This window comes from Physella acuta, unplaced genomic scaffold, assembly GCF_028476545.2.
Source record: "Physella acuta isolate Inbredline_101_S28 unplaced genomic scaffold, ASM2847654v3 ptg001377l, whole genome shotgun sequence".
NCBI classification, from domain to species: Eukaryota; Metazoa; Mollusca; class Gastropoda; family Physidae; genus Physella; species Physella acuta.
In genome coordinates, this window is record NW_026732892.1 from 500897 (window position 1) to 512053 (window position 11157).

The window sequence follows — 11157 nt, forward strand, 5'->3', positions numbered from 1 at the left end:
CCATGCATAATGTGAATACAACTAAACAGAAGTGTGCATAAAAAGCAACCAAAAAGTTGAAAGAGATCACATAGTTCCAGTACCTCTAGAATAAGTTGTGGCTGATGTGATAGTGGAAGAGACCATGCTCATCTTTAGAGATGGAGGGGATTGAGATGAGGAGGATAGTTTATCCTCTTGGGAGCTTTGGGAGAGGTCAGGAGAGGAAGCAGTGAGGGCGGAAGCTTTAGCTTCTCGTTCTTGTTTTTCTTTTTTCAACCTTTTCATTTCTTCCCATTCCACCATTGTGTACACTTTTCTAGTTTCCTGGTACGGCCCCCAGGATAAAAATGGACTTTCCTCTTTCTCTTGCTCTTCTGTCTCATAATGCTTAGGGGATTCTCTTTTGGGCTTAGATTTACTATCATCACGCTCTTTCTTCATAAAAATGTCACTATCATTATCATCATAATACTGAGTGGGAGATTTGCGTCGAGCCTTTGTTTTGCTATCTGAGAGTGGTTTGCTGTGTGGGATGGGCTGGGCCCCACTGCTGGTGTAAAGAAGGCTTGTCTCCTCCTGGTGCCACTGCAGTTGTTGCTCCATTTTCTGATACTGGTGAACTCCCTCGGTAATGCTTTCTGTTGAGTGAATATGTTTGGAGCTTGTCATTGTTTTTTCTGTTCTGGAACTAGATTTCAGGTTATCAGATTCAGTGGAGACTTGCATGATGTCATGAGATTGGCTGGAGTCTGTATGAGACTCGGACATGGAATGACCGGTGCCACCAGAGCTGGCCATGCTCCAGGCCGCAGACTCCACTGAGACCATCATCAAACTGTCCTCCTGGTGGACATCCTTCCCAACACTCTCTTTGGACTCTTCTTTGCTGATGTCAAGTTCTAGGGAATCAGCAGAAGTCTGCATGAGGTCCTCCCCTGAAGGCATTTTCTCCTCCTGTTTTTCACTTGATTGTCCTCCACTAGATTGTCCTCCACTAGATTGTCCACCCAATTCAAGAGAATCAGCTGAACGAACCATTCTATCATCCTGTTCAAACAGGGAATCTGTGTCAAACTTTAGAGAGTCTGTATCAAATTTAGCAGAGTCTGAAGTCTTCATTCTTTGCTCCATCATTAGAGAATCTGAAGACAACTGCATCAGAGCTTCCCCTTGAAGAGAATCATTGTCAATGTCTATGGGAATGGTCTGTGTAGTGGCCAGGTCTGGGCCAGCAAACACCACACTGGATGCCATCTCAGTTATCTCAGAGCTCTCACCATCCAGGGAGTCAGCATCTCCATCTAATCCCAGCCTGGCACCTTCACTGAGAGAATCATGGTCAAGCTCGTCTAAAGAATCTTTCTCATCCCTTTCATCCCCCCCACCAACTTCACTGAAATCTGAGCTCCCAAACTGGGCAGAGCCCATCAGCACGCCTGACTCTAGGATGGAAACAATTTTCTGAGCTTCAACCTCAAGTTCAGTGGCCACAGCTATCTCTCTTTCAAGCCTTTCAAATTCATTCAGAGATGTGTAGGAGGAAGCTTCACTCTGTCTGCTGGAATTTTCCACTGAACTTTTCTTTTCATCTGAATCCCCCTGGCACTCTTGTTCCATTTTTTCAAAATCTGCCAGTGAGGACGAGATAGAATTGGATGTGTTGTCACCAGATCCTCCTGAGCTTTTACTTTCAGGCGTGTGTTTCTCTACAGAGCTGGCCGAGCTGGAGACCACAAGGACCTGCTCGAGGTGTTCAAACTCAGCCAGGGAAGATGCTATGGAAGTGGACTCTTCCCCTCCACGCAACTTGGAAAAGCCAACAAATTTCCTCTCATCAAATGAGCCGCCAATAATGTCTTTCTCTAGGTCTCCTCTTTCAATAGAGCTCAAAGAGCTTGAAAATGGTATTGCCTTTTCCATTTGCTCAAACTCTGCAAGAGATGAGGAAATGGAAGCTGATTCATCTCTCTCTGCTCCTCTGCCAAAGAAACGGAAATTTGAAATTCCAGGTGACTGTTGGATGTTGTTGTCTGGAGAACTCCCAAAGTGATCTGATAAACCTGCCTCAGACTCCAGGTCCTCTCTTTCAATCATTTCAAATTTATCCTCATCAGACATTTCTGTGATGATAGAGAGTGCAGCACGGTCGACAAACTCAAACCTGTCACTGTCAACAGATGCATCACTTTCTCTGTCTTTTTCTTCAGAGTTCCCAGCTGTCCATTCCTGAGATCTCTCCATAGATACATCATCGTCTTCTGTATCATCCAGATCCTCTCCAACTTCTCTTTGTCTGTCTTCCTGATGAGACATCTGGATGTCCGATGTAAAAGATGATGTCATGGACGCTATTTCGGCAAGTCGGTTTTCATCAGGTTCTTCCTCTTCATAGTTATCTGCCTCAGCAGCAACCACAGTGGCAAAGCTGTCCACACTGGAATTGTCGCCGTGATCCTCCTGGCTCATGTAGGGATCAAATCCTTCAAACAGTTCCTCCAGCTGGGTGGATCCAGACTCCACATCCACATAGAACTGATGGTCATCCACATGACTTGTGTGCACGGTCTCTGTGAACACCAAACTAGATGCTGACTCACTAGAAAAACTTTGCTGATGATCCATTTCTGTTTTGGAGGTTTCCTTAAGACCTTTGACTGAAATATGTTCTTCAATTTCAACAGAGTAAATGGAGGATTCATAGTTTTCTTGTTTTTGATCACTTTCTGTTATAAAATCTTCTTTATCAGTTAGCATTTGAGCACCATCTTCACCATAACTATCTTCCTTCTTTGATGAGAGCTCATAATCTTCCTCATCATCCACTTTTTCATTGTCTGAAAAGTGATCTTGTTCAGATTTGTCCTCATCACTTTGTTCATGTGAATATTCTTCCTGTTCATCTACCTGCTGGTCATGGTTATCCGTCTGATCTTCTTGTTCACTTCCTTGTTCACTTCCTTGTTCACTTCCTTGTTCACTTCCTTGTTCACTTCCTTGTTCACTTCCTTGTTCTTCTAATTGTTCATGTTTATAGCCTTCTTGTTCTTCATCACCTTCCTCTTCCAATTGTTCATGTTCACTACCCTCCTCTTCTTCTAAATGTTCATGTTCATCAACTTCCTCTTCCTCTAACTGTTCATGTTCATCAACTTCCTCTTCTTCTAACTGATCATGTTCATCCCCCTCCTCTTCTTCTAACTGATCACGTTCATCAACTTCCTCTTCTTCTAACAGTTCATGTTCATCCCCCTCCTCTTCTTCTAACTGATCATGTTCATCCCCCTCCTCTTCTTCTAACTGTTGATGTTTATCAACTTCCTCTTCCTCTAATTCTTCATGTTCACTTTCCTCTTCTTCTAATTGTTCATCTTCTTCCTCGTCTTGCTTCTCTTCCCACTGTTGGTCAACAAACTGTATGAGCTCACCACTTTGTTTGATGACCAAAGGATCACCTTCAACCACAAATTGGGCACCATGATGAATCAGCTCATCTGTTGATGTCTCATAGCTTTGGTCAACAAACTGTTCATCTGTTGCAACTTTTTCAGTTTCTTCTCTTTCTCGCTCCACATACTGATTCTCATCATCTTCAGAAATGCTCTCAGGCTGTGGGGAGTACCCATAATATTCATCTTCATTCATCTCTTGGTGCAGATGTTGCGTTAGAATGATGCCTGGGATGTCTTCAGATATCTGTTTCACTAGAGTCACCCCTCGCTTCTGGGCAGACTCTGAGAAGGCATCAGACTGTGGTGGATAATCTTCATCTTCAAAGGTAATTTCAAACTGGGTGTCATCATCTGCATGTTTAGACATTTCTTCTAGATGATCTTTATTTTCTTCTGGTGAAGTTTCTTGAGAAGAAACTGAGACCTTGACATCTTCAAGAATGGAGTCTACAAAGCTTGTGGCAGCCTTTTCAATGACACCAGAATCCTCAGCAGATATTTCCTGGCTTGTCTGTGGTGGGGTGAATGTCCCAGAGATTGGGGGTGTGAACATATCTGAGTGGGATGGCGTGTAGGTGCCGCTCTGAGGAGGGGTGAAGTTTCCCCCAAAGAATCCTTGCCTGAGAGCATCAGGGGTGGGTGAGAGAGGCCTGTCCAGATCTGAATGGGATCCAATGGAGAGGAGATCAGTGGAGAAGTGACCAGATGACTGGGCAGCTTCTTCTTTTAGATCATCACTAGAGCGGCCAACTGTCTGGTCAACGTCATCATCTGTTTCCAACGGGGGCTCTTCTAATCTTATAAGTTCTTCCTCTGGGCGCTCTTCAAACTCCTCCTCCTCCTCAATCTCTAACTCTTCTTCAACTTCCGGCCCCTCATGTACAAGTGGTTGTGCCCCACCAATGGCATAGCCCTCTGGATATGATTCATCTCTTTCTTCAGAGGCACCAAATGACATTGTTTCAATATTTACCTCTAAAGCTCTTTTGCCATGGTATATTTCTTCCTTACCAAACTCAAATGTTGTTTCTTCAAAATCATCCCTATCATCTGGCTCAATGGAGTAAGGGCTGATAGATTCTTCAGGCTCAGCCAAGTAAACTATTTCTTCATCTCCTGATTTCTCCTCACCTTTCTGAATCTCTTGGAGATCTGGCTGGTATGTTGGACTTGGAGTTTGCAGAGACTCGTGCATTTTCTCATCATCATACATCTCAGGTGAGGTCACCTCTTCAGTATCAAAATATTCCTGAGGTTTGATCTGACTTGTGGTTGAAATCGTTGTCTGAATAGGTTCTTCATCTACAGGACAGCCATTGCCCTGATCCTCTGATGGCTGCTGGATATCTGGCTTGGCCTGACTTGTTGTCATGACTGTGGGCACAATGGTTTCCTCACCATCAGGGTGGTCATCCTTATCTTCTGGCTGTTGAATGTCTGGCTTGGCCTGTGAGGTTGTCATGATCGTGGGGAGGACAGGTTCTTCTACCTCAGGGAGGGAATCTTCTTCTGGCTGCTGGATGTCAGGTTTGGCTTCAGCATATCTAGCAGTAGATGGGTACACCATCTCCTCATGGTCAGGGTAATCAACATCCTCCAGTGGTTCCTCATGATCAGGGTAATCGACATCCTTCAGTGGTTCCTCAGGTTTGGTTTGACTGGTGGTCATCACAGTGGGTTGGATTACTTCCTCTCCATGAATTTCTTCTGGCTCCTCTTCTGGTTGTTGAATGTCAGGCTTGGCTTCGTATGACCCTGACATGTGAGCCTCAAAAAAATCTTGCTGAGCGTCAGGTGAAACTGGAGACCTGACTTCCTGAGCTGGCTCACCAGACTGAGCATGAAAATCAAATGTTTCCTCATCTCCTCCATCATACTCTGCAATGTAATCAACTTCAGTTGGTCCATTTAAAACATGTGATGCACTTACTTGCTCTGTTATGACATGTGAACTGTCACCATGATCTTCCATACCCTGAACTAATTCCTCAACATGGCCATTTTCTTGGTCTGAAGAAGCCATTCCCATAAGCCTTATATCAACATTACCTTCAGCCTCAGGTGAAGCCTCCTCTGACTTGATTTCACTGAGTACAGCTTCATCATCATGAGGTGAACTCATGTCATCCTCTTGTAGTGTTGTATCCTCACCATCTTTTGAATCCAACCTCTCTGAGTGTCTCAGCATCTCCAGCTTTGAGCTTGCACTCATGAGGCTGCTGCTTAGGTCAACTCTACTGCTTCCACCTCTGGGGGTGGAGACAGGAGCTATGGGTAATGGTGGAGACGGACACACATCTGCACCTGATAACAAATGACCACGCAGTATGGCATGGCCATCCTGATGCATTGAGTCTAAACTTCTAGTGGTTGTATCTGTCTCAAACACATCATCCTCAGGACTGGAGAGAATAGACTTGCCTGCTATCTCAATGGGACCCTGCTTCTCAACTGTGTCAGGTGAAATATCATAGGCTGTAACAATGTGACATACACTCCCACTTTCTAAATCATAAGACGCTGCCAGAAGTGTTGGTTCTACAGATAATTCCGAAGATGAAGAGGAAGCTTTGAAGTCATCAACAGACTGTTCAGAAGCTCGTGTGGTTAGACGGTCAGTTTGAAAAGTGACTCGTTTTTCAAGGGGAGGTGTTGCCTTGAGAGTGGTGTCATCTTCTTCTATTTCATCAATCCCTGGTGTCTCCTCTATTGGGGACAACTTCTCTTCTGTTGAGTCCCGTTCTGTTTCTGAAGATTCATAGATCTCGTTGTCTGCAAGAGATTTGCCAAGACTGTGTACAGCCATGGGGAAATGTGTAGGGTGTGCTGGTGGGATGGAGCTTCTAGCCTCTTCATATGTGGTGCTCAACTTTTTCGTACCTTTCTCTCTGGATGGGGACAGTGAGCGATCTTCCTCATCAAAAGATTCTTGAAGCAGGAGCTCTTGTTGGGCCATCCTGGATTCCTTGCTAACTACACTCATTTTTTCTGACCTCTGCTCACTAAAGTGAGCCCTGCCATATGTGAAGATTGCATCTTCCTCACTTTCATCAAAAACAGGCTGGTCATGATAGGGTCTTGAGATCATATCAAACTCACTGTCCTGCTTAGGAGTCTCAGGAAACTCTGGATCATATACCTGCTTGGCTATTTCATGCTTGACTTTCTGCCTGCTCTCCATAATGGTGCTAATGACATCAGCCTCATGTGCAACATCTATGTGCTCATATGGCTCACACAAGACTTCTTCACTATACTGCTCTCTTTCTTCTTCCTGAGAAGATGCCATTTCAGACTCTTTATGTTCCAGTTCAAAGGTCACTTTTCTTTTAGACACTGATACAGTTTCTGTAGGCTCTGTCTCATCATAGAAACTCTTCTCTAGAAACTCCTCATCTTTAGTTTTATCCCGCCTGTAAAAAGTCCCCATGTCTATAGACTTCTGAGCCTTGACCGTGGACTTCTGCTCTTCAACAAATGACTCAGAAAATTGTCTCTTATACTGGTGAGCTATTTCCCACGGGAGTTTGGTGTAAGTACCAGTTTGCTCATCAAACACCTCCACACCTCCACTATCTGAGGAGCTTTTGGACGATGTTTCATCAGCTTCATCCTCAGAGGCAGCAGGCAGTTCTCCTCCAGTAGCTTCACCAGGCTCATCTGCAGCATCATCCTGAGGTGACAAGTCCATCAAACTTTGTTTCTCTCTCATCCCAGAAGGGCCAATATCATCTGTTGGTTCATATTCAAACCCCCTGTTATCAACACCTGTGACATCTTCATCTCCAGAATCTAACGCTGACACAGCATATGAATCTGCATAATGCATCTGAAAAGCTAACTCCTGTTTGTAATCAGAAATATCTTGTCTGTAATCATCCGGGAAGTCAAATGTGAGAGGTTTCTCCTCAAGATCCTCCGGTGAAATATCTCTAGTCTCTTGTCGAAGTAGTTCCCTTCTCCTCCTCTCCTCAGCATCACTGTCGCGAGACTCCATGGTGTCAGTGACTTCTCCCAGCTCGTAAGCTTCACTGTCCTTGTGAGCCTCCTGAAAGCTGTACTCCTCATCCTTCTCCTCCTGTGTGATGCCATCTTCCTCTTGCTCATCTGTTGGCTCCAGTCCACACAGCTCAGGCTCCAACTCCGTGTCATCAATCTCCTCCATCTCCCCCTCATCGTGTTCAAGTGAGGGTGTCTTCTCCTCTAGAAACCCAGGGCCAGTGGCTTCAGCTGTTGTAATGTCAGGGACAGAGCGCTCCTGCTCAAAAGAAAAACTTGGCTTATCTGTGTGTGGTGGGACAGGTGAGAACTGGTCCTCCACATCAGTTTCCTCAGACGTTTCTTCGCTCACTTCACGGATCTCAACATCTAAGGAAAGAATGGTTAGTTGATGGATTGTTTTTTATCAAGCATTTGCCTCTGAAGGTCAAGGAGGTTTTTTTTTAGGATAAAACAAAATTGAACCTCATGTTGATCCAAAATTCAGGTTCACTACAAAAATTAGCAGCAAAATTAAAATTTGTCTAAGTCTTTTTTAGGAAAAAAAAATTATTTTCTTTGATAATTCAAAAGCAAATGAATTTTCAAAGGCAAAGGAAACCATGCAACCAAAGAGTGTTAGAACAAACAAAGTAGATTTTAAAAATATCAATCTTAGTTTAAGACATGTAATCAGACTGTGATTTCAATACCTAGAAGCTGTTCAAACACAAAAGAAAAAGATCTGTAACTAAAGACAAAGCTAAAGAATTCATCTCAAAGTATTATATGTAACCAATGGGACAGAAAGGGTTAAAAAACATTGAACATTAATAAGAAACTACTGTGCCAAATACCTTGATCATCAAAGTCATCCAGCTGGGCCACCTCAGAGCTAGACGAGCTCATCTTGTCCACGTTAAGGATGGCCATGGCCGCGGCCACATTGCGACATTCCTCTTCATCATCATCTAGTGAAAGATCACAGTACAAATAGCATGCCTAAGATGTTGATACAATACTCAAGGGGAGAACAAATTAATGTCAAACTGGCTCCAGACAAAAGGCACATGCATTCAGCCTTAAATAAGATATCTCAATTTTAATTGCCATGCTATTACAGTGGGACTTGGAATTCTGGTTACAAAATGGAGGTCTAATAGAATTTGTAATAGATTATTCAGATAATTTTCTGTTTAATATTTAAAGTTCAACTTTGCAACATTAAAATCTTTGACTAGCTTGAACTTATTTTCCCCAGCTTCTAGCCAGATTTATGTAAGTTATGTAATTAATATACCTTTTGCTGCATAAAGATGATAAATTACTATATTTTATATCTACTCAAGTGGGTATTTAAACTGTTCAAATAACAGCGTAAGTTTAACTTGGAACTGAACAACACCAGAGAAGCAGGATTTAAAATATACACAAGTTTGTAGAGTAATAAGAAACTGTCTACATTCATAATGTGCATAGGTTAGTTGGTTCATAGACCATGCAAATGTTCCACCAGTTTTGATTGATTTATAGACCGTGCAATAGTAGCATCTTATACAAATAATAATAAAAATAATTCCCATTCAACACCAGAAAAAAAATAGCTTATATTTTTTAACTGCTCTAGTTATTTTACTGTGTGCTGTAGAATTTAGGCAATTTCAAAACTTATTTGCAGAATAAAATAGAATAAAAGTGCAAGAGTGGATTAAAAAATTGATAAGTTTTAAAATGTCAATGAAGACATGTTGACAACCATTCTAACTCATTTTCTAGGATTGTTTTCTGACTTGCAGCAACCTGAGTTTACTTACAACACTTTACACTTTTAAACAAAGTTTTACAATACTGATATGGGAATTATTATCATACAGAAATGACAGGTCAAAATGTTTCTTTAATATTAATTTTTTTTTTAAATATGTACATGCAGCTAGCAATCAATGAGTGCTTAATTTTTCCAACATACAACATGGGTGCAAGCTAAGACAGAGTGAGATGAAAGTCAGATGAGAGAATAGGGGAGCTGGCCGGACCTTTTCATCATCTACACAGAACACGTTTCATAGAGCGGGTCAACCTGTCCTACACTCCCTGGTGAGTTTTCATGCAGCTTAACACAAGCAAAGTTTTTGGTATAACTAACAGTTCAATCGGCACCTTAAAGCAAGAAACAAATGGCATAGCTCCATGGAAGGGAAATCTACCGTCAAGTTTAAGATAAAAGAAATCGGTGTCTGTTGCATGCAAGTCTAAAGACAGGCAGAGTTCTCAAGAACATGGCAGCTCTGAGTGTTGTATTAACCCATGGCTAGGTGGAGTCAAGAACATGCAATAGGTCTAGTTAGGCTGCCTCTATGATGTTATAAAATAAAGTGAAGCAGAGTGGATAGAAAGAGATTTGTGTCATGAGAATGATGATCACTGAATGCCTAGTGAATGCAAAAGGAAAAGCATGGTCAGTTATAATAATGAGAAGCTTGGTATTTCTTTAAGCGGTGATGCCACGATGAGCGACCAACTCACCTTCCATGGGGTGGGTGGCGAGGGTGTCGCGAGGCTGATCCGATTCTTCATGAGTGGCGGACCAGCTAACTTCTAGCTCAGAGTTTTCAGAGTATTTGTAGCTCTCTGCTTTGTTTTCAGAGGAGAAATCATACCTCTCCTGTGAGGAGGTCAGGTGAAACTTTTCCTCCGTGTAGGAGGACTCTTGGTGCTCCTCAGAACTCATTTTAAAATTCTCTTCAAAGTTCTGGAAGTGGGAGGCTCTTTCAGTGTAGGAGCTGTCCTGGAACGATTCAGTAGAGGACTCAATCAATGTTTTTTGTGCATCTGTAGTTTCCTGCATGAGGTGCTTCTCACTGAAAGCTGATTGCTTATGCATGTGAGACTCCATGCGCTCACTTTGATACTCGTGTTCCTGACTAGCACTCACCTCACGCATCAACATTTTTGAGCTCTCCTCAAATCCCTGAGTTGATCTCTCGTGTAACTCCTCAACTTTTAAAATCTCATCGAAATGAGCTTGAGGAGAGCTGTACTCAGCCTCAGAGAACAAAGTGTCTTTAGATTCATCTTTCTCCTGCAGTGTCCTCTGGGAGTCTATGACGGTGTCAAACGTGTCCTCTTCGTGGGTCTGATTGTAATCCTCCAGCCCTGACTCATCCAGTTTATCATCGTCCACCTCCTTCATGTAGGCGTGGTACAGGTTGTGTCGGTCATCTTCATCATCATCTGGAGTTTCAGCATACAGCTGGTCAGAGCTGCCGTCCTGCTGCTGACCACTCTCAGAGCTGATGCCAGACATTGTGTTGTTGTCTGTGCCAGCAGCGGACACTCTGTCCAGTCCGATCATTAGAGCAGCATCACTGGAGGCTGTGGACTGGGCATCAGCATCACTGATGGCCTTCTCCAGGTCTTGTTCCCACTGCATGGGGGAGCCTGCAGACACAATGACAAATTGTTATTCACCTGTTATACAAAATCTTGCTCAAAGCTGAAATGATTTTTAAAAATTGGAAAATTCTAACCTAATTCTAAGCCTATTTTAAACTCAGTATTGTTTTTAAAAAGATTTTTGCAATTACAAGTATAATAGTTGTCCAATTTTAAAATCTGGCCTTTGAATTTTTGAATGTCTTTAAGATTAAAATAAAATTTCCTTTTCTCCTAGCTGAATAAGTAAAAAATAAATCAGTACAATGGAACTGAGTACAAGCCAGATAAAATATAATGTAAGTTAGGCTTT

General features: G+C 42.6%; 1 protein-coding gene across 44 annotated transcripts in view; it reads right to left on the reverse strand.

The window, feature by feature from the left end:
* LOC131927134 (titin) overlaps positions 1-11157 on the reverse strand; it is a 152487-nt gene that overhangs the window by 4964 nt on the left and 136366 nt on the right. For all 44 annotated transcript variants that reach the window (XM_059282805.1, XM_059282847.1, XM_059282846.1 and 41 more), the window contains 3 exons: positions 9936-10850; positions 8267-8380; positions 84-7799 (listed from right to left, as the gene is read on the reverse strand). In XM_059282805.1, the coding sequence (XP_059138788.1) occupies positions 84-7799; positions 8267-8380; positions 9936-10850 (8745 nt within the window). The remainder of the gene's footprint in view (positions 1-83; positions 7800-8266; positions 8381-9935; positions 10851-11157) is intronic.